General features: G+C 56.7%; 1 protein-coding gene across 3 annotated transcripts; it reads left to right on the top strand.

Annotated features, from left to right (window-relative positions):
• On the top strand, positions 1 to 22,215 carry CBS (cystathionine beta-synthase). Of its 3 annotated transcripts, none has more exons than XM_064380201.1 (17): positions 1 to 41; positions 2,715 to 2,931; positions 9,023 to 9,129; positions 10,615 to 10,749; positions 11,298 to 11,377; positions 11,470 to 11,604; positions 11,697 to 11,766; positions 12,957 to 13,048; positions 13,787 to 13,912; positions 14,551 to 14,635; positions 15,109 to 15,214; positions 16,394 to 16,471; positions 16,627 to 16,761; positions 17,226 to 17,334; positions 18,241 to 18,325; positions 19,040 to 19,081; positions 21,447 to 22,215. In XM_064380201.1, exons 2-17 carry the CDS (start codon positions 2,723 to 2,725, stop codon positions 21,548 to 21,550), a joined length of 1,698 nt encoding a protein of 565 aa, XP_064236271.1. In that variant the 5' UTR covers positions 1 to 41; positions 2,715 to 2,722; the 3' UTR covers positions 21,551 to 22,215. The 3 variants fall into 3 exon arrangements, with proteins under 3 accessions (XP_064236271.1, XP_064236272.1, XP_064236273.1); XM_064380202.1 differs by lacking the exon at positions 1 to 41 and adding an exon at positions 1,122 to 1,198; XM_064380203.1 differs by lacking the exons at positions 1 to 41; positions 19,040 to 19,081 and having other exon boundaries at positions 2,709 to 2,931.
• Positions 22,216 to 26,654: the final 4,439 nt, after the last annotated feature.

The following is a 26,654-nucleotide window of genomic DNA, read 5'->3' as shown; positions in this document are numbered from 1 at the left end:
GTCGGGACAGCAGCTCACTCCTTTCCCGCGTGTCCGACCAGGTGAGATCCGGCCCCACGGAGACCCGCTCCCGGCTCTGGACGGAAGGTCCCAGTTGGGTCCGAGTCGCCCCGCGCCTACGCCGGGAGTTGCATCATCTTCCCCGAAACGCGGCGAGGCGGGGCTGCTCCCGGACCCCCGCCCCCCCGTCTCCCCCACCCCGGCCTGGGGTCGCGACCGCGCAGAAGCTGCCCCCCGGGCTCCCACCGCAGCCCCCGCGCCGGCGAAGCGGGCCCCGCAGGCGACGAGGCCGGGAGCGTGGAGCTGGGACGCGGGACGCGGGGGGAGTTTAGGGGGGATGCGCCGCTGCGGTGCCCAGCGTGGGGTTTCGCGGCGTCGTGGGTGGGAAATGGCTGTTTCCAAACCGCCCTTTTCGGCGGACTGTGTCGGGGCGGCAAATGCTGTCGTTGCGCGGGCGGCCCGCGAGTGGGTGCCCGCTGGGGAGCACGCGGGGCTCTGCCCGGGGGGCGTTCGGGGGCTGGAGCCTTTCCTGGAGCCCCACTTCCCTGCGCCCCGGGCGAGGCGGCCGCTGACCCGGAGGATGCGAGGGGCAGGTGGAGGGGCTGCGAGAGCGGAGCGCGAAACTTTCGGCTTCCCGAGGATCTTCTGCGCTTACCTGTCCCAAACGGCGTCCCAAAGTGTCGCTTCCGGAGGCGGAGTGGCCCGCGCTTTCCGGATCTCAGTAGGGTCAGGATCTCCCGCCGGGAAACTTAGAGGCTTTTCCTGCATGCGCGCGCGGGGCCCTCCCCAAGCCCCTCCGGAGGGTGGGTGCGCGCGTACAGGGGTGCCCGGGAGCGTCGTGACCCCCAGGGGGTCTTGCGGTTTCAGCAGCGGCCAGAACCCGCCTCCCTGGGACGCACGTGCATCCGGCCGCCGGGCGCTGTGGCCGTGGGTTCGGATCCCGGTCCCCTGGCGAGCTTTCCGCCGAGCGCCTCTGGGTTCCGCGGAGACCCGGCCGCTTGCGATCTGCGTACCCTGCAGCCCTTACCTTGGGGGAGAGTGCGCCAGGGAGAGGCGCCAAAAGCGAGGCTTTCTGGCGTATTCGGCGGCGGAGCGCGCGAGACCCGGGCCAGACGGGGCCTGTGCAAGACGGAGAGTCCCTTCCCGCAGGTGCCTCCGGTGACCCGCGGAGGAAGGCGCTGCTCTCATCTGTTTCAAGGTGCTTGTGTGTTTTTTTACCCTGGGTAAAATATAGATAACATTTGCCACTGTCACCATTTGCAAGTGCGATGCAGCCGCCAGCACTGTCTCCACCCAGAACATCTTCCATCGTTCCCAGCACAGCCTCTGCACCCATTACACAGCCACTCTCCCTTCCCCATTCACCCCAGCCCCGCAGCCTCTGTTCATGTCTATGAATTTGCCAGACATAGAGGGACGTTTGAGAATTCCAGGTACCTCATCGTGGAAGTGGAATCACACAGCATTTGTCCTTTTGTGTCTGGCTTATTTCACCTGGCATAATGTCCGGAAGGTTCATCCGTGTTGTGGCGTGAGCCAGAATGGCTTTCTGTGACGGAGGAGTAGTATTCTAGTGTGTGTGTGTGTGCCTGTATTCTAGTGTGTGTGTGTGTGTGTGAGAGAGCCTCTATTCTGGTGTGTGTGTGAGCTTATATTCTGGTGTGTGTGTGTATGTGAGCCTCTATTCTGGTGTGTGAGTGTGAGCCTATATTATGGTGTGTGTGTGTGAGCCTGTATTCTGGTGTGTGTGTGTGTGAGCCTCTATTCTAGTGTGTGTGTATGTGTGAGCCTCTTCTAGTGTGTGTGTGTGTGTGTGTGAGCCTCTATTCTGGTGTGTGTGTGAGCCTGTATTCTGGTGTATGTGTGAGCCTGTATTCTAGTTGTGTGTGTGTGTGTGGACCTATATTCTGGTGTGTGTGTGTATGTGTGCCTCTATTCTAGTTTTGTGTGGGTGGGGGGACTATATTCTGGTGTGTGTGAGCCTATATTCTAGTTGTGTGTGGGGGCTATATTCTGGTGTGTGTGTGTGTGAGCCTCTATTCTGGTGTGTGTGTGAGCCTGTATTCTGGTGTTTGTGTGAGCCTGTATTCTAGTTGTGTGTGTGGGTGTGTGGACCTATATTCTGGTGTGGGTGTGTGGACCTATATTCTGGTGTGTGTGAGCCTCTATTCTAGTTTTGCGTGTATGTATATGTGTGTGGGCCTATATTCTGGTGTGTGTGAGCCTCGTGTATGTGTGCGTGCATGTGCGCACACGCACACGCCAATATTCTGGTGTGTGTCCATCCATCTGTGCACACACGCTCCGCCTCCACCTTTTGACTTGTGAATAGTGCAGCAGTGAGCATGGGTGTGCAAGCATTTGTTTTGTTGTTGTTTCATTTTTTTAAATAGAGACGGGGCTTGCGCCCAGGCTGGTCTTCACCTCCTGGACTGCAGCAGTCCTCCCGCCTCGGCCTCCCCGAGTGCTGGGGTGAGAGATGTGAGCCGCTGCGCCCGGCCCAAGCCAGTATCTGTTTCCATTTTTTTGGTATATGCCTAAGAGGGAAATGACGAAGCAGCTGCCCACAGAGCTGGTGCTCGTGTTTCTGTGCCGTTCTTCCGGGGCTTCTCTGAGGGAGCAGAGACCCCACTCGGAAGGGGCCAGGTCAGCAGGGTTCGCTGGACCCCTCAGCATCTGAACCTAAGCCGATGTGTCTCTCCTTGCTTTGCCAGGTCCCAGCATGCCTTCCGAGACACCCCAGGTGGAATCGGGGCCAGCAGGCTGCCCCCACCACTCAGGGCCACACTCGGCAAAGGGGAGCCTGGAGAAGGGGCCCGCAGGAGATAAGGACGCCAAGGAGCGCCTGTGGATCCGGCCTGACGCCCCAAGCAGGTGCACCTGGCAGCTGGGCCGGCCTACCTCCGAGTCCCCGCATCACCACACCTCCCTGTAAGTACTGCTTTTGATCACAAGAGGGTCAGTCTGTGTCCTGGAGGGCAGGAGTTTGTTACCTGGACACCACACAGCCAGGAGGACTTGAGGTGTGACCCCCTGTGGGCACTCTGGACTGAGGAGCTGGGGGTGGGGGCGCACCGTGTCGATGAGGCAGGCAGCCGAGGTTCAGAGGACCAGGCCTCCTTACGCTGCCGCCCAGCGCCTGGGCCAGTCCCAGCAAGACCATGACGCTCAACGTGTATTTCCGGAATAAATAAATAGATGTGCCCAGGTCATGTGTGCTTCACCCCGTCTGTGGCTGCCCACGCGGGTTCGCTGGAGGGCACTGGGATCCTGCCTGCACTCTCTTATTGGTTGGCTGATTTTGTTGAGACAGGGTCTCATTCTGTTCCCAAGCTGGAGTACAGTGGTGCAGTTGTGTCTCACTGCAGCCTCAACCTCTCCTGATTAAGGGATCCTCCCACTTCAGCCTCCCATGTAGCTGGGAGTACGGGCACCCACCATCACGCCTGGCTAATTTTTTAGTTGTTTTTTTTTTTGAGATGGAGTCTCTCTTTGTCACCCAGGCTGGAGTGCAGTGGCACGATCTTGGCTCACTGCAACTTCTGCCTCCCAAGTTCAAGCGATTCTCCTGTCTCAGCCTCCTGAGTCACTGAAATTACAGGCTCGCGCCACCACGGCAAGCTAATTTTTTTTGTATTTTTATTCGAGATGGAATTTCATCATGTTGGTCAGGCTGGTCTCAAACTCCTGACCTAATGATCCACCTGCCTCAGCTTCCCAAAGTGCTGGGATTACAGGTGTGAGCCTCTGCACCCGGCCTTAATTTTTGTATTTTTAGGAGAGATGGGGTTTGTCCAGGCTGGTCTTGAACTCCTGGGTTCAAGTAATCCACCCACCTTCGCCTCCCAAACTGCTGGGATTACAGGCGTGAGCCACAGCACCCAGCCCTGCCTGCACTTTTCAGTTAACTCTAGGTCATGAAGACTTCCCTTAGGCGTTAAATATTTTTACATGGTGGGCTCTTTTTCTAGTGGCACAGACTGTTGGGTGAAGAAGCCATAATTTTGTAAGCCCTCTGTTGGGTAGATAAACGTTTGCAGTTAATCTCATTTTAAATAACTCCAATAGAAAACGCTACGCATTCATTTGGCCAACGAGTCTTTCCTGAGTGCCTCATGCATTTCCTCATGCTCAGGATCTATCAGTGGAAAAGAAAAATAAAAGTCCCTACCCCAGCAGCAAACTGAAATCGAGCTCACTAAGCCTTAGGATTATCTCTGTTTCCTTAGTGTAATCTCCGTGGAGGACAAACAGATCAAAGAACGCGCTGCTTAGATGTTTGATTCTCTTTTTTTTATTTTCGACATGGAGTCTCGCTCTGTCGCCCAGGCTGGAGTGCAGTGGTGCAATCTCGGCTCACTGCAACCTCCGCCTCCCAGGTTCAACCAATTCTGCCTCAGCCTCCGGAGTGGCTGGGATTACAGGCTTGCACCACCATGTCTAACTAATCTTTGTATTTTTAGTAGAGATGGAGTTTCACCATGTTGTCCAGGCTGGTCTTGAACTCCTGACCTCAGGTGATCCACCTACCTTAGCCTCCCAAAGTGCTGGGATTTTGATTCCTATTTGTACACCACTACCAACATTTATGGTTGCTGATTTGCAGTTCAGGACTGGTGGGTGGCTGGGTGTACTCTCAGCGGAGCAGTAGGAAGAAGTGAAAATTGACAAACCCAGGTGTGACTGGTGAACACACTCAGTGCTGGGAGCTCAGGAGGCCACGAGGGCAGGTGGGCAGCCAGGTGGATGGGCTCTCGCTGCCAAGACAAGCCAGAGAGAGCAGTGGGTGAGAGGCCCGGTGAGGTCGGGGGTGGCTGCTGGGGGGTGGGGTGGGCAGGGAAGAGAGGCCGGATTCCTGAGGGCTCCGTGAGCTCCTGGCACTAGGGCATGAGTGGAGACAGTGCCTGCCAGGTTGTAAGAGGGCCTTGCACCTGCACCTCACGCCCTGGCCTCGCTCACCCTCCAGAGACACCCTCACCCTGAGGGGCAGAGCCTAGCTGCCTGTCAGTCAGAGGGCCCCTGAGAATAGCGGCGCTGAGGGGAGGGGCTGCAGAGGTGGGGTAGGAGTTGGGGTTCATTCTAGGACAGTGTGGGGTGTCCTCCCGGGGGCCTCCTGGGCTGTGGAGGTGGGAGTCCTTGAGATCAGTGACTCCAGGGCTGTCCCTGCAAGTCACATCCTTTATCTTGCTTAGCGCTCTGGGCCTGACCCTGACCACCTTTGCCAACTTCTCAGGTGATTTCGGCCCGGAGGCCCAGTGCTGAGTCAGCACACCTGCTGCGGGGAGGCGGGCCCCTTCCTGCCTGGCCGCCCAGATGCCTGAACTGAGTTAATGAAGGAACAGTCACTGGGGGCTTGGCTTTCCGCCCAGCTCTCTGCACCCTGCCAAGCCTGTTTCCCTTCCACCAAGGACTGCTTCAGAGGGAGCCTCTCCCCAGCCTGCACCGTTCGGGCGTCTGGCAGCCTGGGGAGCAGCAGCACTCCCTCCTGGGAGGGCGCACCTGGACTCCAGCTGCTCTCGCTGCTGCCTGTCTGAGCCGTCGGGGCGGCTCTCCCTCCATGCCACAGGACCCCCGGGAGCTGGGTTCACCTCCTGAGGGTGCAGGGCCCGAGGACCCTGGCTGTTTAGCAGGTGCCTGTGCTGAGGAGGGGGCTCGGGGTCAGAGCCACGGGTGTCACGGGAGCTGCAAGGGAGGGGTTGTGGGTCTGGAGACCGCTGTGAGCCGTGCACGTTCCCAGGTGAATAAGTGGTGAGCCTGGGCTTGGCGCAGTTAGATGGGGGTGTCATCGGCATCTCCCTGTGGGGGAGGATGGCAGCGGCATGAGGGCCATTTAGGAAACCACCTGGACCAGGGTTTGCGTGTCCGCATGTTAAGGGCAGAGCTTCAGGAGCTGGGCTCCGTGTCCACCGGGCATGTTCTGTGCAGGGCGAGGCCTCCCAGCCGCGCTTTCCGACCGTTGTCCCTGGACGGGCCTGAGGGTTGAGGAGTCTCTGCCCTGAGGTCCGCGCTTTGCTTTTTTCCCTCCTTTGGTCAGATGCTGAGAGATGAAAGGAAATGAAATTCCCCAGTAAAGCCTTTCTGAAAAGACGGACCTAAGTCGGTTGTTTCGGAGTCAGTGTTTGCTATCTTGCTACTCACGAGAAGTTGCAAAAATAACACGTCCTTTGTAGCATTCTCTGAGCTTTCTGCTACCAACATCTTCCATGACTAGTTCATTTCAAACCTGGGAGACTGGCCTCGGTACAAACACGCTATAGGCATGATTTGCTTTTTATAGGGTTTTTAGGTGCAAGCCTGTGTGTGTGTGTGTGTGTGTGTTTCAGGCATGTGTGTGAGGTGTGTGTGTGTGTTTCAGGTGTGTGTGTGTTTCAGGCGTGTGTGTGAGGTGTGTGTGTTTCAGGCGTGTGTGTGAGGTGTGTGTGGTGTGTTTCAGGTATGTGTGTGAGGTGTGTGTGTGTTTCAGGCATGTGTGTGAGGTGTGTGTGGTGTGTTTCAGGTATGTGTATGAGGTGTGTGTGTGTTTCAGGCATGTGTGAGAGGTGTGTGTGGTGTGTTTCAGGTGTGTGTATGAGGTGTGTGTGTGTTTCAGGCATGTATGTGAGGTGTGTTTGTTTCAGGCATGTGTGTGAGGTGTGTGTTTCAGGCATGTGAGTGTGTGTGTTTCAGGCATGTGTGTGAGGTGTGTGTGTTTCAGGCATGTGTGTGAGGTGTGTGTGTCAGGCATGTGTGTGAGGTGTGGTGTTTCAGGCATGTGTGTGAGGTGTGTGTGTGGTGTGTGTGTGGTGTTTCAGGCATGTGTGTGAGGTATGTGTGTGGTGTGTGTGTGTGTTTCAGGCGTGTGTGTGAGGTGTGTGTGTTTCAGGCATGTGTGTGAGGTGTGTGTGTTTCAGGCGTGTGTGTGAGGTGTGTGTGTTTCAGGCGTGTGTGTGAGGTGTGTGGTGTTTCAGGCATGTGTGTGAGGTATGTGTGTGGTGTGTGTGGTGTTTCAGGCATGTGTGTGAGGTGTGTGGTGTTTCAGGCATGTGTGTGAGGTGTGTGTGTGGTGTGTGTGTGTTTCAGGCATGTGTGTGAGGTGTGTGTGTGGTGTGTGTGTGTTTCAGGCATGTGTGTGAGGTATGTGTGTGGTGTGTGTGTTTCAGGCATGTGTGTGAGGTGTGTGTGTGGTGTGTGTGGTGTTTCAGGCATGTGTGTGAGGTATGTGTGTGGTGTGTGTGGTGTTTCAGGCATGTGTGTGAGGTATGTGTGTGGTGTGTGTGTGTTTCAGGTATGTGTGTGAGGTGTGTGGTGTTTCAGACATGTGTGTGAGGTGTGTGTGTGGTGTGTGTGTGTTTCAGGCATGTGTGTGAGGTATGTGTGTGGTGTGTGTGTTTCAGGCATGTGTGTGAGGTATGTGTGTGGTGTGTGTGTTTCAGGCATGTGTGTGAGGTGTGTGTGTGGTGTGTGTGTTTCAGGCATGTGTGTGAGCTGTGTGTGTGGTGTGTGTGTGTGTTTCAGGCATGTGTGTGAGGTGTGTGTGTGGTGTGTGTGTGTTTCAGGCATGTGTGTGAGGTATGTGTGTGGTGTGTGTGTTTCAGGCATGTGTGTGAGGTGTGTGTGTGGTGTGTGTGTGTTTCAGGCATGTGTGTGAGGTGTGTGTGTGGTGTGTGTGTTTCAGGCATGTGTGTGAGGTATGTGTGTGGTGTGTGTGTTTCAGGCATGTGTGTGAGGTGTGTGTGTGGTGTGTGTGTTTCAGGCATGTGTGTGAGGTGTGTGTGTGGTGTGTGTGTTTCAGGCATGTGTGTGAGGTATGTGTGTGGTGTGTGTGTTTCAGGCATGTGTGTGAGGTGTGTGTGTGGTGTGTGTGTTTCAGGCATGTGTGTGAGGTATGTGTGTGGTGTGTGTGTTTCAGGCATGTGTGTGAGGTGTGTGTGTGGTGTGTGTGTGTTTCAGGCATGTGTGTGAGGTGTGTGTGTGGTGTGTGTGTTTCAGGCATGTGTGTGAGGTATGTGTGTGGTGTGTGTGTTTCAGGCATGTGTGTGAGGTGTGTGTGTGGTGTGTGTGTTTCAGGCATGTGTGTGAGCTGTGTGTGTGGTGTGTGTGTGTGTTTCAGGCATGTGTGTGAGGTGTGTGTGTGGTGTGTGTGTGTTTCAGGCATGTGTGTGAGGTATGTGTGTGGTGTGTGTGTTTCAGGCATGTGTGTGAGGTGTGTGTGTGGTGTGTGTGTGTTTCAGGCATGTGTGTGAGGTGTGTGTGTGGTGTGTGTGTTTCAGGCATGTGTGTGAGGTATGTGTGTGGTGTGTGTGTTTCAGGCATGTGTGTGAGGTGTGTGTGTGGTGTGTGTGTTTCAGGCATGTGTGTGAGGTGTGTGTGTGGTGTGTGTGTTTCAGGCATGTGTGTGAGGTATGTGTGTGGTGTGTGTGTTTCAGGCATGTGTGTGAGGTGTGTGTGTTTCAGGCATGTGTGTGAGGTATGTGTGTGGTGTGTGTGTTTCAGGCATGTGTGTGAGGTGTGTGTGTGGTGTGTGTGTGTTTCAGGCATGTGTGTGAGGTGTGTGTGTGGTGTGTGTGTTTCAGGCATGTGTGTGAGGTATGTGTGTGGTGTGTGTGTTTCAGGCATGTGTGTGAGGTGTGTGTGTGGTGTGTGTGTTTCAGGCATGTGTGTGAGCTGTGTGTGTGGTGTGTGTGTGTGTTTCAGGCATGTGTGTGAGGTGTGTGTGTGGTGTGTGTGTGTTTCAGGCATGTGTGTGAGGTATGTGTGTGGTGTGTGTGTTTCAGGCATGTGTGTGAGGTGTGTGTGTGGTGTGTGTGTTTCAGGCATGTGTGTGAGGTGTGTGTGTTTCAGGCATGTGTGTGTGGTGTGTGTGTGTGTTTCAGGCATGTGTGTGAGGTGTGTGTTAGGGGTATCTGCATACATTTGTGTAACCACACCCAGATGAAGCCAGTTCTTTGGTTGCTGATTTGTGGAAAACAGGCCGGCCCTTGGACTGCCAGGGCTGGTGCTATTTCGTGTTTTTCCTGAATGATTGTGGACTCCTCTGTTTCAGGGCAAAAACTCCAAAAATCTTGCCAGACATTCTGAAGAAGATCGGGGACACCCCCATGGTGAGAATCAACAAGATTGGGCAGAAGTTCGGCCTGAAGTGTGAGCTCTGTGAGTGCCCTGGCTTTGAGAGGGGCTTGGTCCATCCTCACCGGGCTCCGCGGGCCCAGGGGATCTGGGATGGATCGCGTAGGCAAGGCCCTGGGGTGGGGGGTGGGCAGTGGGGTCAGGAGTCGCTGGTTAATCAGTGGCCGAGATCATATCAGTTTAAGTTTGGGAAGAACACACAACGTGTCAGAGGGTGACAGATGTGGCTCCCGAGCCGATGGACCGGGGAACGGGTGATCTTTGAACTGAGGCCAGAGTGGAAGGAGCGAGGGTGTGAAGAGTCGGGTGAGGGTCAAAGGCAGATGCAAGCAGGGCGGGAGGGTTTGCGTCATGCCTCCCAGGGAGGAGTGGACGGGTCCTAGACACGTGCTGTGAGCCACCCGCTGGCCAGGGACCAGTTGGCTCTGTCTTGCCAGCTTCGTGGGGACAGACAGTTCAGCTCATCATTTATGAGACAGACAGTTGGAATTTGGAGGGTCTGTGGCTGGCCCTGTCCTGGGTACACAGAGGGTCTGGTCTGAGGCTTTCAGGGAAGGGCGATTCTTTGCAAGATGCAGTTTCCAGGCACAAGAGGGTGGAGGGAATTTGTGAGGGTCACTCTTCACCCAGAGTGCAGGCCCCTCAGAGACCTCAGCATCGTCATGGAGAAAGCTGTGGGTGCAGAGGCCTTGGGGACAAGGCAGGGACAGAATTTCATATTTCAGATGACCAAGGCCAAGTGAGTTCGGAGGGGGGCAGGGCGGGTGCCACGGAGAACCCTGTGACAGGGCCAGTGGACGGGGTGCAGTTTGAGTGGGAAGGTGAGGGAACCAGTAACATGGCTTATCCTGAGATGCTGTAATATCACAGCGACTTGTAAGAGCTGGGCAGGCTCCGGAGGAAGGCAGTCAGGGCTCGGTGCATGGAGAACTGAGGGCCGATTTGTAGGTAGGGCCTTGTGGGAGCCTGCCCCTACTCTGCCCCTCTAGGGAGGGAATTCTTGGAGCTGCATCAGAGCAGCCCCCTTCACAGAGACCCACAGGGGAAGAAGGACAGTGGGAGGCTGCAGAGGAGAGTTTGTGAGTCCCCAGCCGGTGGGGCTGGGGTGTGACTGGGGCCGTGGCTTCAGGACATCAAGCTGCTCTGGCAGAGGCCACCGGGTACGGCTGGGCATAGGGGCATGGGGGACCCGAATCCAGGCGCCTGCTCTACACGCCCAGCTCATGGTGCGGGGGACTGGGGTGGCACCCCCAGTGAGGGCTGCTTATGCCTCTGGTCCCCACGGAGTTGCTCTGTGCCATGCAGGGCCGGTAGGATGGGCTGCAGGGGGAGAAGCTCTGATGGGCAAGCGCCAGGTGCAGGTGCAGGTGTAGCGGGTGGAGAGGTGGTGATTTTTCAGAACCCACAGACCCTCAAGCCTGTCCCCCATCCTGGGATGTATCAGGTAATGGGGGGTGAGCAGGAATCAATGGGGGTTCTTCTCCTCTGTGATTCACCTCTGCCTCCCAGTGGCCAAGTGTGAGTTCTTCAACGCGGGCGGCAGCGTGAAGGATCGCATCAGCCTGCGGATGATCGAGGATGCCGAGCGCGCCGGGACGCTGAAGCCCGGGGACACAATTATCGAGCCGACGTCCGGGAACACTGGTGGGTGCCAGGCCCAGCGGGGGTGGCGGGGCTGGCAGTCCCCCGCCCGTGCTGACCCTGCCGGGGCCTGGGGGAAAGGCTGAGCTGCAGCTGCGTGTGCTGGTCTGCCCGGCCACCTGCACCCTGGCAGCTCGTGCCCACTGCCGGCCTGTGTCCCGGCCCAGCTTCCTCTGACCAGTGGTCGGGGTCGGGGCCGATGATGCCAATGCTGTTGGGGCAATGGCAGCTGGCAGTGCCTGGGAATTCATATGGGACGAGTAGCCGGCGTCTGCTGTTCCTGTGCCCGCGCACCTGGCAGGGCCTGGGGAGCCGGGTCTCCCGTCCTGTACCACTGCCTCCTCGTTTCATGCCTTTCATTTCTGCCTCTGGCAGTCTCTCCCCGACACTTGAAGGCAGAGGCAGTTATGCTGGGCAGTTCTGGAATGCCACAGAGCCCTCTTCCCTGAGCCGTAGAGGAAGCAGCATGGGAGTGTGCCCCTATGTCCCAGGCAAGGGCAGGGCGGGGCTTGGGGGGCACCAGGCCCCTCTCACCCACTGTGCGCCCTCAGGGATCGGACTGGCCCTGGCTGCAGCCGTGAGGGGCTATCGCTGCATCATCGTGATGCCAGAGAAGATGAGCTCAGAGAAGGTGGGTGGGCGTGGCCGGGGCAGGGTCACGGGGCGGGGGGCGGGAGCTTCTGGGCTGGGGGAAGATGCAGGTCACCCCCTTCCCTCATACAGGTGGACGTGCTGCGGGCCCTGGGGGCTGAGATTGTGAGGACACCCACCAGTGCCAGGTTCGACTCCCCGGAGTCACACGTTGGAGTGGCCTGGCGGCTGAAGAATGAAATCCCCAATTCTCACATCCTAGATCAGGTGAGGCGCCGGGGCCTGGGGGGTCTCGGTCAGGGATGTGGGGTGACTAAGGTGTCGGGGGCCAGCTCACAGGCTCTGCTCTCTCCGTACAGTACCGCAACCCCAGCAACCCCCTGGCTCACTACGACAGCACCGCTGAGGAGATCCTGCAGCAGTGTGACGGTGCGTCCCTCTGTCCATCTCGATTGCATTTATCCTTGGCTGCCTGGGCACATCTCTTGCCCTCTCCTTGGTGAACTCCTGTTCACCCTTCAAAACCCAGCTCAAATGGCCCCTTCATGAAATGCTCTCTAGAGCATTTCTCTAGAAGTTTCCTCTGTCCTTTGTGCCCTCTTGGCCTCTCTGCCTACGCCTTATCCGTAACGCCAAACGCAGGGTGTGGCTGTATGTTTACCCAGCAGTCTCTCCAGGTCTAAGGGCTCCTCCCGTAGAGAATGCAGGAAGCAAGTCTGTTCAGGGCCCAGGCTGGTGCTGGGCTTGCAGCTGGGGCTTCAGTTGGGATTGTGCCCTGACCCGGGCACTGAATTCATCTGCAGAACAGGGCTGGTGGCATGTGCGATGAGCTCACTCTCAGTTTCAGGCATGAGGCTGGAGCCTTGGACCCTTTTCCAGGGACTCGGTGCCAAGGCCTGTGGGGGTTGGTACCGATGTTTTCCCAAGAGATCCCTTTAGAGAGACGTTGCCAGGAGGTTGGCGCCCTGACTTCCTGTTGGGAATCCGATGTTGGCAGGGGCCAGAGAACACCCTCAGTCTGTGCCCGGGAGCCAGGGTGTAAGGTCCAGGCATTTTCTTGCCTGGGCTTTATGTGTGAGAATTCTCTCGTTTGGCAAAAACAGTCCTGCCTCAGCGTGGGTGCCCACGCTGCTCAGCCTCACTGAGTCTTTCCCTGCTCTGACTTGTGCACCAGATGCCCGCGCTGGCCACCAGCAGGGTGAGCGCCTGGCGAGTTTCTGAGCCGAAGCCTGAATGACTGATTCCGTTTCCTGTGTAAACTCAGTTAACTCACACCATGCAGACATCCACAGCCCAGGGGGCGATTCATTCCCAGCCTCCCTCTGCCCACCCTCAGCGCCTGCACGCCCCGGACAGGGTCCTGCCCTTCTGCATCCAGCCACATGGGGGTTGTAGGGGCCGAGTGTCACTGAGCTGAGACGGCTGGCACACCAGGCTGCCTGCTTCTGAATGGCTTTTACAGACCGATGGCTGCCACGGCGGCTGCTCGAACTGGAGAAGTTTCTCTTTCGAATTTTTCGGTCGCCCGCCGTGGTTTGGACTGAGCGTGTTTTCAGTGATTGTTGCTTTGAGTGGTGGGCTGGCCAGGTGGGGACCCGAGAATGTTATCTGTCCACCAGGGAAGCTGGACATGCTGGTGGCCTCGGCGGGCACGGGCGGCACCATCACGGGCATCGCCAGGAAGCTGAAGGAGAAGTGTCCCGGATGCAAGGTGCGCGGCTCGGCCAGGCCCGGGATGGGCAGCGCGGAGCGGGCCCTGCTCCCAAGCTGAAAGCGCTCGTTCCTCACGCTCTGCTCGGCACACCGTCTTCTGCTCTGTTCCCTCGCGGCAGATGAGGGGCCAGCAGCTCGCGACCCGAAGGAGCTGAGGCCAGGTCCTCACTCGCTGGCCAGTGACCTAGGGGGGCTTCGTGTACTGAGTGGGGGTCAGAGTTCCATCTGGGGACCTCCGAGGATCAGCCAGGAGCTCTGAGTCCTCTGGTCCTGAGTCTGCCCCTCAGCTGGGGTTTGAGGGAGTTGGGGGAGGTTAAGAGCAGGTGTGAGGAGGGACATCTAGAAACGCCCCGCTAATGAGAAGTGCATTCTCTCCCTGTGACTGTTGCTTGCCCAGCAATGCCCTTCGTCCCGAAGGCTCGGCTGCCCCACCGCAGGGTGGTCTGCCTGGGTGGTCCTGGAGGCCCTACTCTGAAAGGCCCCTGGGGAGGTCACTTCCTCCCAGACATCCGCCTTCACTTCTGGGTGCCCTGCACTGAGCGTTTAGTCCAGATGAGGTCATTATCGCTTTGATACTTGGGGCCTGGGCTCCTGGGTTTCTCGTCCTGAGTCTGAGACTGGGAACAGGCCACCACCCGTGGGCACTTGTTCGTGGCAGCATCTGCCACTCCGATAATGTGGTAGCCGGGCATCTCCAGCCGGGCTTTTGCTGGACCTAAAGCCACGCATTCTGCAGATCATTGGGGTGGACCCCGAAGGCTCTATCCTCGCGGAGCCAGAGGAGCTGAACCGGACGGAGCTGACCACCTATGAGGTGGAAGGGATCGGCTACGACTTCATCCCCACCGTGCTGGACAGGACGGTAGGTCGAGTCCCAGCCCGGCGCAGTGCCGGCACCGCCGTAAGACAGGACAAGTCCCAGCCCAGCTCAGTGCCGGCGCCGCCGTAAGACAGGACGGTAGGTCGAGTCCCAGCCCGGCGCAGTGCTGGTGCCGCCGTAACTCAACTTCACGCCAGGGAGGCTGGCTGCTCCTGGCCCACATCGGCTTCCCCGCGGAGGGGAATGGAAGGGAGCCCCGGCACGCATGGTGAGAAGCTGGTCTCGAAGGTTGAGAAAGTAGCCTGGGGGCCGATGTCCACTCATGTGGCCTGATCTCACAGAGGGACACAGCCTGGGCGACAAGGGCGGGGAGCAGGGAAAACGTGGGAAAATTAAGGCCCCAGAAAACTCTGTTAAGAACCACAGAGGTGGCTTTGGCCTGAGTAAGAGTGGAGTGCAGGTCACAGGGACGCTCCCTGGGGCTGGGGGGCGGTTTCGCTGTCTGCAAAACGTGTTGTAACTGAAAGGTCTGCAGACGTGCGGATCCTGGGGGGAGAGGCTGGGCCGTGACCTCTGGGGTCCTGCCAGCTAGACATGGGGTTCCCCACAAGGCTGTTCACCCCCCTTGACCACACAGAAGTGGCCCCCATGCTGACGGGCTGTCGTGGGGTCCCTCTCAGGTGGTGGACAAGTGGTTCAAGAGCAATGACGAGGAAGCATTCACCTTTGCCCGCATGCTGATCGCCCAGGAGGGGCTGCTGTGTGGTGAGTGGGTGGCGGCCACTGGGTACGGGGACAGCGGGGATGGCTGAGGGGGCTGGAGGTGGTTAGGGATGCACCCTCTGCCAGCCGCCAACCCACATGTATAAGACAGCAATGAGATGGAGTCTTGCTCTGTCGCCCAGGCTGGAGTGCAGTGGCGCGATCTCAGCTCACTGCAACCTCTGCCTCCTGGGTCCAAGCGATTCTCCTGACTCAGCCTCCCAAGTAGCTGCCATAACAGGCATGAGCCACCATGCCCAGCTAATTTTTGTACTTTTTTAAGTAGAGACAGGGTTTCACCACGTTAATCAGGCTGGTCTCAAACTCCCGACCTTGTAGTTCATCCGCCTCGGCCTCCCAAAGTGCTGGGATGACAGGTGTGAGCCACGGCGCCTGGCCACGCATGCACTTTCCATGCCCACACCTGCACCCACATGCACTCACCCCGGCGCGTCTGACCGTGGCCCTCTCTGCAGGTGGCAGCGCCGGCAGCACGGTGGCAGCGGCTGTGAAGGCCGCGCAGGAGCTGCAGGAGGGCCAGCGCTGTGTGGTCATTCTGCCCGACTCAGTGCGGAACTACATGTGAGACACGGGCTTCCCTCCCCGTCCCTGCTCCTCTCCGCTGCCACGCTTCCCTGGATGCCTCATGTGCCTCACCTGAGAGCCGGCAGCCAGAGCTGGGAGGGGAGGGGGCTGCAGGCCCTGCGAACACTGCCTCCACTCTCCCGCCCGGTGCCCTCACGCTGCCTGAACGCTGTGAAAATCAGTGCACGCTCGCAGTGACAGCGCTGACCGGAGGGGCATGAAAGGCGATGGCTCCCTCCTGTCCCTCCTGTCCCTCCTGTCCCTCCCGTCCCTCCCGTCCCTCCCTCTCTGGTGTCTGCCCCTCTCACATGCGTTTGTTGGCCATGAAGGGTGGGAAGTCCAGCCCCCAGGCTTCCCTCTGGGACCTCCAGCCACTGCTCTGGGGTCCGTGAGCTCCAAGGGGCAGCCCTGGCCTTGACATCCTGTTGGGCCGGGTCCTGTGCCGCCTCCTGCCCACCCGACTCCCTCTGCTGCTTCCCCCAAACTCCGGGCTGGGACCGAGTGCTGCCGGGTGGCGAGAGCCCTGCAGACTCTGCACAGTGCAACCAGGTGGCCCCATGGGACTTGCTGTGACTGTTTTGCCCAGAGGCCCCTCAGGCAGTAACACCACAGACCTCACTGGTCACCGGGCAGCCGGGCTGAGACTGGGGCGCTCTGCAGCTGGCCTCCGGGGCGAATGTCCAGAGACCCCCGTGGTTTCCTGCATGGCCTGCAAGCCGTGGGAACTATACATCTCCCTTGAGCTCGGCTGCCCTTGAGGGCCAGGCTGGGCTGGTGGGTGCCCCAGTTGGGTTCCTGGTGTGGGTGATTCACGTCCGACGCCCAGGGCCAAGTTGCCCTGTGCAGGCCCCTGTCCACCCCCGTCGGTGCAAGGACACCACGTCCCCCGCGCCTGGCCGGCCTGCCGTGTGAGCCCGTGCATGTGTGTGAGTGTGAGGGGCAGAGGCCGAGCTTGAGCGCCTGGGCTGTGGTGTGTACATGCTCACACGGGTTTGTTGGCCATGGGGGATGGGAAGTCCAGCTCCCAGGCTTCCCTCGGGACCTCCAGCCAGCACTTGGGGTCCCTGCTGCACCAGTGAGGTCCAGGAGAGGGGCTGGGTGTGCAGTGCATGCCCCCAGCACGGGCAGAGGCCTGATGGGGCCCTTCGGGGCCTCAGTGACACCCCCATCCCACAGGACCAAGTTCCTGAGCGACAGATGGATGGTGCAGAAGGGCTTCCTGAAGGAGGAGGACCTCTCGGTGCAGAAGCCGTGGTAAGGACGCTTGGGTGGAGACCCGCTGCCTGTGCTGCCCTGCCTGGCTGTGATGGGCAGGAGAGCGGCCCCCGTGGCTTCCTGCCGAGGTGCTGACCTGGGTGACAGGAGTATTTATCTTTGCCCTGATGCCCCGGTCTGCCCTCTCCCCTCAGGTGGTGGCACCTCCGCGTTCAGGAGCTGAGCCTGTCGGCCCCTCTGACCATGCTGCCGACCGTCACCTGTGAGCACACCATCGCCATCCTCCGGGAGAAGGGCTTCGACCAGGCGCCCGTGGTGGACGAGGCAGGGTCAGTCTCAGCCCTTGCCCCGAGCTCAGTCCCGGGCTCTGTCCATCCAGCTCCTCCCCCATCGGTGTCACTGGACAGGGTTTAGGGCATTGGACGGCCCCGTGCCAGTCCCTGAGCAGCTGGGGCAGGGCTGCTGGGCTCACTCCGGACCCTCAGACCTCGCCCACCCACCCTTTGGGTGCAGCCTGTCCTGGGCCCACCTGAGGGGCAGGGGAGAGACTTCCTGAGGACATATCTCACAGCAGAAGGCCGTGGCACGCATGCCCAGTGACCACTGAGAACCTCGCGCCACAGAAACCTGACGACTGGTCACCCTCGACCCCGGTGGGAAGGAAGTACCAAGGACCCTTGGCTCCTTTCTCCCCGTCGGGGCCCAGCCTGGTTGCGGCAGAGGAGCGCTTCTACCGGGGCTCCTGGGAGGGGCAAGGTGTTCGCTGACCCCTGCCCCCCACCCCACCCCACAGGGTGATCCTGGGAATGGTGACGCTGGGGAACATGCTGTCGTCCCTGCTTGCCGGGAAGGTGCAGCCATCAGACCAAGTTGGCAAAGTCATCTACAAGCAGTTCAAGCAGGTACGCAGGCACTTCGGGACCGCGAGGGTGCCCAGGTCCCCCCGCAGCCACCCCCATTCCCCGGCCCCAAAGGCAGGATGCGGCATTTCCTGTGCAGGGGTGCTGGGTCCTCGACCCTCAACACCACTTAGGCCGAAGCCAGCTGCACCCCTTAAACCATGAAGCTGAGAAGCACCCGCTTTACACATGCAGCAGCCCGGCGGGAGGCTCTCACCAGGGCGGGCTTATCCGCAGCAGCCGTGTTTTGGGGACTCACTGGCGCTCGGCGGCCGTCCTGGCATCATGCGGTGTCTGCCGGGCTCTTCCTCATGCCCGGCCTCATATTCCTGTGCATGCCCCTGGTTATCCAACAAGAGCTGGAAATGCGGGGAGAAGCCCTACGGTGGCTCCTTGCCGGGCTGGTCAGACCCCACGATTATCGCGAGACCCCTTCTTCTGCTGCCCTGAGGGTGGCCCGCCTTTCCAAACAGAATCCCCGTGCGTGAAAGGCTGAGGGTTCCGCCCAAAACCTAGGAGCGAGCTTGACTTCTTTTCCATCTCATACACATGCCCGAAATGTCACCCGAATCCACGTGTTCGTCACCTTCTGCCTCCTGAGTAGCTGGGATTACAGGCACGCACCACCACGCCCGGATGGTTTTTATGTTTTTAGTAGAGATGGGGTTTCACTAAGTTGGCCAGGCTGGTCTCGAACTCCTGACCTCAAGTGATCTGCCCGCCTCAGCCTCCCAAAGTGCTGGGATTACAGGCGTGAGCCACCACAGCCAGCCGCCTCAAGGGGTCTTTCTCTGGGCGTCCTGTCACCCTCTGATGCCTAGGTTAGGACCCTTCTGCGCGATGCTTTCCCGTCCCCTGTGTTCCTTTTCTGGGGGCCGGTGGCACCCACTGAACGCACGTCCCTTGCAGATCCGCCTGACGGACACACTGGGCAGGCTCTCGCACATCCTGGAGATGGACCACTTCGCCCTGGTGGTACACGAGCAGATCCAGTGTGAGTGGGGCCCTGCTCTGTGCGTGGGGGTCTCACTGGGGTCAGGCCACCAAGCCTGGCCTCTGCCGTGGGGAGTGGGTGGTGCCAACCTCCAGTGACCCCCAGTCTTTACCCCCCGGGCCTCCCGCACACCCCGGGCTGGTGAGCTGCACCGAGCCTGTGACTCCCGCAGGGACCCCTCAGGCCACACTGGGTGGGACCCCTTGTCCAGAGTGCACGGGCTCAGGAGTCCAGGTCCTTTGGCTCCTGGGAGGCCAGCAGTCTTGGGGATTCTCAGGGACAAGCCCAGAAACATCTGGAAAGGTTTCAAGTCCTGACCCTGACCCTGGCCATGTCCCGCAGTCCCTGGAGAGGCAGCGTTTGCCCCGGCAGCCTCCTGGCCTTCAGGGGGCTGCTCTGAAGGGAAGCCCCAACGTGGGTCTCGGAAGCCATTCACAGGCTGTCCCTGGGGCCCTGCTCCCGCTGAGCTCGTGAAGTTTTGCAACTCCTGAGCACATCCCTGGGCGTCCCCAGCACATCCCGACAGGCCAGGAGAGTCACTTGCAGGTCCTAGATGGCAGCCCTGGCCTGGGGCCCACAGGAAGAGCTGGGAGGGGCCCTAGAGGCTGGAGCCTGCCCACCCGCCGGCCTGTGTGTGGCGGGTGAGCGTTCGGTAGCTGAGGCTGGTCTGTGAGGGCCCAGGTCTAACCCCATCTCCCATCCTTGGCTCTGCAGCGCGGGACCAGGCCTGGGCAGGCGTGGTGGGGGGGCCTGCAGGTAGGTATCACCCACCCCTCAGAATGGCTCTCGGGCTCAGAATCACAGCCTCCCCATGAGGGGAGGCAAATGAGGGGCTTCCAGGGTCCTGGACCCCTGAGCCTTGGTTAGGAGGGTTCACCTCTTAGTCTCAAATTTACTTGTGTTTGAACATCTCAAAAAAAAAAAAAAAAGATGTAAATTCCACTGTCAGTGCCCAAATTACATTTTCCTGGAGCATGGCCATGCTTGTTACCACTGTCTGTGGCTGGTTCCAAGCGCCCCAGGGCTTCGCAGTCATGACAGAGACTGCATGGCCCCCAGACCTAGAATACCAGCTCCTGGCCCCTGGCAGCAAGTCCTCAGGCTGCTCCTGGATCAGTGCCTCAGGGCCGGGTTGCCGCGACCACAGCAGCCTGCAGCACGCTGCTCAGATGAGCTTCTCCAGCTCTGTCACTGTGCCTCAGTGTCCCCGAAACGCAGGGAGTCAATCTCTGGGTTCCCTATTTTTTCCTGGAGCTCTAAGTGGGCCACCCCAAGGGACCTTTGCCTATAAAGACAGGAGTGGCAGACATGGTGGAGTAGGCATGGGCTCCGAGGGCCCTGCCTTGGTGTTTCCCTCCCTCCCTGCACACCGGCTGTGCTTCATGACCACGGGCATAGGGTTCTGCAGAGACGTAGGACCAAGAGGATGTGTGGGGAGCGCTGAGGAACTGGCTCATGGGATCATGGAGGCGATGGACCCTGAGATCGGCAGGGGGAGGCGGCAGGCCGGGACTGGAGAGGTAGCGGTTCAAGTCCAAAGGCAGGACTTCGGTTCTTTTCAGGCCTTCAACTGCTTGGGGGAGTCCCCCCACCGGAGCACGCATTATCTGCCGCTTGATTCTGGTGCTGATGTCATCCAGAAACCCCCTCACACACGCCCAGAATGATAGATGCTTGGGCTCCCCACAGCCATATTAATCTGTATTAAAATTAATCATCACAGCTGGCTGTAATCCCAGCACTTTGGGAGGCCGAGGCAGGTGGATCACGAGGTCAGGAGTTCATGACCAGCCTGACCCATATGGTGAAACCCCGTCTCTACTAAAAATACAGGCCAGATGTGGCTCATGCCTGTAATCCCAACACTGAGAGGCCAAGGTGGGTGGATCACTTGAGGTCAGGAGTTTGAGACCAGCCTGACCAACATGGTGAAACCCTGTCTCCACTAAAAATACAAAAATTAGCTGGGCATAGTGGCACATGCCTATAGTCCCAGCTACTTGGGAGGCTGAGACAGGAGAATTGCATGAACCGGCAGGCAGAGATTGCAGTGAGCTGAGATCGTGCCACTGTACTCCAGCCTGGGCAACAAAGCAATATTCCATCTCAAAAAAAAAAAAAAAAAAATTAACCATCACAACAACCCTGTATGGGTATGTGGCGTGGGAGCCTGGGCCAGTATTAACACCCAGCCCATGCTGGCCAGGAGGAGGCAGTAGTGGTGAAAAGAGAATCAGGCCAGAGCTGGGAGCCGTTTTGTGTTTTTAGAGACAGGGTCGTGCTCTGCTGCCCAGACTGGAGTGCAGTGGTGCCATCATAGCTCGCTGCAGCCTCGACATCCTGTGCTTAACTGATCCTTCTGCCTCAGTCTTCCAAGGAGCTGGGACCAAAAGTGTGCGCCACCATGCTTGACTAATTTATTTTTAAAAATATTCAGTAGAGATGGGGTCTCAATATGTTGCCCAGGCTGGTCCCAGACTTCTGGGCTTAGATGATCCTCCCACCTTGGCTCCCAAAGTGCTGGGATCACAGGTGTGAGCCTCTGTGCCCGACCACGTTGAACGGGTTTGAATTTCATGGCCACACCGGCTCTGAAGTCATGAGCGCCTCAGGAGCACAGCCTGGGGGTGGGGGCGGGGAAGGGTGTGTCCTGACGTGGTGTGTGGAGCCCAGCCTGGGGCCCATGGGGCTCATGTCAGAAGAACATGGCCTGGGTCAGGCACAGTGGCTCATGCCTGTAATCCCAGCACTTTGGGAGGCTGAGGCAGGAGGATCACTTGAGATCAGGAGTTCGAGGCCAGCCTGACCAACATGGCAAAACCCCGTCTTTACTAAAAATACAAAAATTAGCTGGCTGTGGTGGTGTGCACCTGAAGTCCCAGCTACTTGGGAGGCTGGGGCAGGAGAATTGCTTAAACCCAGAAGGTGGAGGTTGCAGTGAACTGAGACTGCACCACTGCACTCTAGCTTGGGTGACAGAGTGAGACTGTCTCAAAAAAAAAAACAAAACACAGCCTTGGCCCCTGGGCTCCAGCAGGCCCTCAGGAGCCTCCTGCCCCGCAGCAGCCCGCCCAGCCTCCCACAGTGCCTACAAACCTGCGCCTTGTTCTCCCCTCCTCAGACCACAGCCCCGAGAAGTCCAGTCCTCGGCAGATGGTGTTCGGGGTGGTCACTGCCATTGACTTGCTGAACTTCGTGGCGGCCCAGGAGCGGGGCCGGAAGTGAAGCCTGGCGTGTGGAGCGGCCCCGGCACCTTCGCCCGCTTCACCATCACCTTCCTGAGCCCTAAACACACACGAGATTGGGAACTGCCTGGCCTGGCCCCCATTTTCGCTGCAGACGGCACGGAGCGTGGGTTTCCCTTCATTAACACGTGGCTTCCTAAATGGGCCTGTGTATGTGCTATGAGATGAAATGCGCTTTTCTCTGATGTAACTTCCTCTTAGGGTGTTTCGCCAAGGCAGTACTGAGAGAGAAGTCGGCCAGGTGGGATGGACACAGGCAGTCTCTGGGCAGAGTGGATTAAAGGCAAAAGAGAGTCCAGGATGGGGATGCGGAAGGGGCGGGGAGAAGCATGGATGGTTCAGCGGGGTCCAGCACTGTCTGCTCGGGGCGGAGCTGGTGGGAGCACTTTGAGAGTTTGGATTTTTTAATTAAGGCGAAATTCACGTAACCTAAAAGTCAGTCACTTTAAAGTGAACGATCAGCGGCATTTGGTACATTCAGAATGTTGCGTAGGGACCACCTCTCTCATGTTCCAGAACATTCTCACCTCACCCCATGAAGCATCCTGTTCCTCCTCCCCAGGCAACTGCTAATCGACTTTCTATCTCTGTTGTCTGAAGTAGGTTTTCCCTGTTCTGGACAGTTCATATAAATGGAATCATGCAGCTGTGGCCTCGTGTCTTATTTCGCTTTGCATGGTGTGTCACGCATGTTAGCGCGTGGATACCTGCTTTCTTCTTGTGGCTGAATAATCGGCCATTGTGTGGGTAGACGCATTCTGTTCCCTCATTTATCAGTGATGGGTATTCGGGTTTTGTCTGCTTTTCAGCCCTGCAAGTAAGCTGCCGTGCACGTTCATGGCCGACTGTCTGGACACTTCTTTTCATTTTTCTTGGGTACGTACCCAGGAGTGGCATTTGTGGGTAATGTGGTAACTCCGTGTTTAATTTTTTGAGGAACCGTCAAGCTGCATTCCACCAACAGTGCACCAGGGTTCCAGGCTCTCAGTCCTTATCCACTTGTTATAAATCGTGTTTTAAATTATGATGGCTGTGCTAGTGTGTGTGAACAGCTGTTCCATTGTGCGTTTGATCTGCTTTTTCTAATGATTGATGTTGGGTGACCATCTTTTCATGCGCCTCTTGGTTATTTTTTGGGAGAAACCCATCTTCTATTTTTAAATTGGGTTGTGTTTTTGCTGAGTTGTAGGAGCTCTTTGTGTGTTCAGGATACTAAACGCTTCTCATAGGACTCGCTTGTTCAGGATACTAAAGGCTTCTCACAGGACTTGCTTGTTCAGGATACTAAACGCTTCTCATAGGACTCGCTTGTTCAGGATACTAAACGCTTCTCACAGGACTTGCTTGTTCAGGATACTAAACGCTTCTCATAGGACTCGCTTGTTCAGGATACTAAACGCTTCTCACAGGACTCGCTTGTTCAGGATACTAAAGGCTTCTCATAGGACTCGCTTGTTCAGGATACTAAACGCTTCTCATAGGACTTGCTTGTTCAGGATACTAAACACTTCTCATAGGACTTGCTTGTTCAGGATACCAAACACTTCTCATAGGACTCGCTTGTTCAGGATACTAAACGCTTCTCATAGGACTCGCTTGTTCAGGATACTAAACGCTTCTCACAGGACTCGCTTGTTCAGGGTACTAAACGCTTCTCACAGGACTCGCTTGTTCAGGATACCAAACGCTTCTCATAGGACTTGCTTGTTCAGGATACCAAACGCTTCTCACAGGACTCGCTTGTTCAGGATACTAAACGCTTCTCATAGGACTTGCTTGTTCAGGATACTAAACACTTCTCATAGGACTTGCTTGTTCAGGATACTAAACACTTCTCATAGGACTTGCTTGTTCAGGATACTAAACGCTTCTCATAGGACTCGCTTGTTCAGGATACCAAACACTTCTCATAGGACTCGCTTGTTCAGGATACTAAACGCTTCTCATAGGACTTGCTTGTTCAGGATACTAAACACTTCTCATAGGACTTGCTTGTTCAGGATACCAAACACTTCTCATAGGACTCGCTTGTTCAGGATACTAAACGCTTCTCATAGGACTCACTTGTTCAGGATACTAAACACTTCTCATAGGACTCGCTTGTTCAGGATACTAAACGCTTCTCATAGGACTCGCTTGTTCAGGATACTAAACACTTCTCATAGGACTTGCTTGTTCAGGATACTAAACACTTCTCATAGGACTCGCTTGTTCAGGATACCAAACACTTCTCATAGGACTCGCTTGTTCAGGATACTAAACGCTTCTCATAGGACTCGCTTGTTCAGGATACTAAACGCTTCTCATAGGACTCGCTTGTTCAGGATACTAAACGCTTCTCATAGGACTCGCTTGTTCAGGATACTAAATGCTTCTCATAGGACTTGCTTGTTCAGGATACCAAACGCTTCTCACAGGACTCGCTTGTTCAGGATACTAAACGCTTCTCATAGGACTCGCTTGTTCAGGATACTAAACGCTTCTCACAGGACTCGCTTGTTCAGGATACTAAACGCTTCTCATAGGACTCGCTTGTTCAGGGTACTAAACGCTTCTCATAGGACTCGCTTGTTCAGGATACTAAACGCTTCTCATAGGACTCGCTTGTTCAGGATACTAAACGCTTCTCATAGGACTTGCAAACATTTTCTCCCATTCTGTAGGTTACCTTTTTACTTTTTTGAGACAGTGTCTCCCTCTGTTGCCCAGGCTGGAGTGCAGTGGCTTGATCTGGGCTCAGTGCAACCTCCGCCTCCCGGGTTCAAGTGATTCTCCTGCCTCAGCCTCCCAAGTAGCTGGGACTATGGGCACATGCTACCATCCCTGGTTAATTTTTGTATTTTTAGTAGAGACTGGGTTTCACCATATTGGCCAGGCTGGTCTCGAACTCCTGACCTTGTGATCCACCTACCTCAGCCTGGCAAAGTGCTGGGATTACAGGCATAAGCCACCGTGCCTGGCCTCTTTTCACTTTCTTAATGTTCTTTGATACACAGCAGTTTGTAGTTTTGGTAGAGTCAAGATTTATTTTTTTATCCTGTTGATCATGCTCTGGGCGTCATATCTATTGGCGAATCCAAGGTTCATGGGAATGTACCCCTATGTTTTCTCCTAAAACCTGTATAGATTTAGCTCGTGGATTGATTTTTGAGTCAGTTTTCTTAGATGGTGTGACATGGGAGTTTGCGGATGTCTGTCTCAGCATCGTTTGTCGAAGAGACAGTTTTCTCCCCATGGAGTGGTCTGGTACCCTTGCTCACAGGTGTACCGGCTCATTTCTAGACTCAGTGCTATTCCATTGGTCTGCGTCTGGTCTTACGGAAGTACCATAGTTTTGATTACTACAGCTCTGTGGTAAGTTTTGAAATTGAAAGCATGGGTCCCACAGCTTTGTTCTTACAACATTGCTTTGGAGATTATGATGTGTCCTGATGTTTCTGTCTTGGTGTTTTTGTGTGTATGGGATTCTTTGAGCTTATTGGATCCCAGCATGTGGCAAGTAAGAGTTGCAAAAACAAAACGGGGAAGGATCTCACTAATGAATAACTCCCAAAACTGCCCCAGAACCAAAAGGCGTTGACTTTGCAGACTGAGCGGCCCACCCAGTGCGCAGCAAAATGGGTGGAGAAAGGTCTACACAGTGAACATCGCTGTGAAATGCGAATACATGGGAACTCTAAAACACTCCCAAAAAAGGACGGGAAGCCCAGCTCACACAGGGAGGCTTGAGATGAGAAAGGCATCGCCTTCAGCCTCCAGCACTCGTGGAAACCAGAAGATAAACCCTGACGGAATCCGGAAGAGGAAGGAATGCAGGCTGGAAGCCCGGGGCCAGCACCCCCTCACTTAGCAGTGGAGGCAGGAGACACTTCCGTCATGCAGGGCAGCCTCTCTGCCCAGGAACGCACACCAACAAAAGGAGGGAGTAAAACCAGATGAAATGGTGTCTCAGGAGGTCCCAGGACCACCGTGAGTCCAGCAGTGATGAAATGGTGTCTCAGGAGGTCCCAGGACCACCGTGAGTCCAGCAGTGATGAAATGGTGTCTCAGGAGGTCCCAGGACCACCGTGAGTCCAGCAGTGATGAAATGGTGTCTCAGGAGGTCCCAGGACCACCGTGAGTCCAGCAGTGATGAAATGGTGTCTCAGGAGGTCCCAGGACCACTGTGAGTCCAGCAGTGATGAAATGGTGTCTCAGGAGGTCCCAGGACCACCGTGAGTCCAGCAGCAGCAGGACAGGGGAGGCCTAGGCAGGAAGATTGCTTGAGGCCAGCCTGGCCAACACAGTGAGACCCCATCTCTACAAGATACATGAAAGGGAAACAGCTCCTCGAGAGGCTGAGGCAGTAGGGTCTCTTGAGCCCAGGAGTTAGAGGCTGCAGTGAGCCATGATTGCACCACTGCACTCTAGCCTGGATGACTGAGCAAGACCCTGCCAAAAAGAAAAAGCGGGGGCAGAGGAGTGATGCTTCAAGGGAGACGAGGAAATCAAGAGGTCGCCAGAATGCAGTGAGACTATCCAGAGATCCTCATGCCTGGTAGAGAGCTGGGGGTTGCATCAGAACCTGGAAAATAGAGGCTGGGCACAGCGGCTCACGCCTGTAATCCCAGCACTTTGGGAGGCTGAGGCAGGAGCATCACTAGAGTCCAGGAGTTCAGGACCTCATCTCTATTAAAAATATCTGGCGTGCTGGTGGGTGCCTGTGGTCCCAGCTACTTGGGAGGCTGAGGCAGGATTGCTTGAGCCAGGGAGGTTGAGGCTGCAGTGAGCTGTGATTACACCACTGCACTCCAGCCTGGGTGACAGAGTAAGATCTTGTCTCAAGAAAAGGGGAAAAAAGTTGGAACTCTGTAAGAAATGTAATTACATAACATGACTAGGCTAGGAATAATAGTTGCTTCATCATAATCATGTCAACAGTGGATATTGATCTGTTCTCAATTACAAAACTGTCTTGGAGGAATCCTAGAATGGAAGTATATTTCCTGCTAGGGGAAGGAGCATGGGAGAGGAAGAACCTTCATTTTTTTTGCAGAAGGATGTTGATAGATAACATCTATACCTAGAAAAAGAAAAAAGCAGCT

This window comes from Aotus nancymaae, unplaced genomic scaffold (assembly GCF_030222135.1).
Source record: "Aotus nancymaae isolate 86718 unplaced genomic scaffold, 86718_ANA_hifiasm-v0.15.2.pri h1tg000022l_1, whole genome shotgun sequence".
Lineage (NCBI taxonomy): Eukaryota > Metazoa > Chordata > Mammalia > Primates > Aotidae > Aotus > Aotus nancymaae.
Note: the sequence above shows the minus strand (reverse complement) of the source record. Positions and strands in the feature narration are given on the sequence as shown.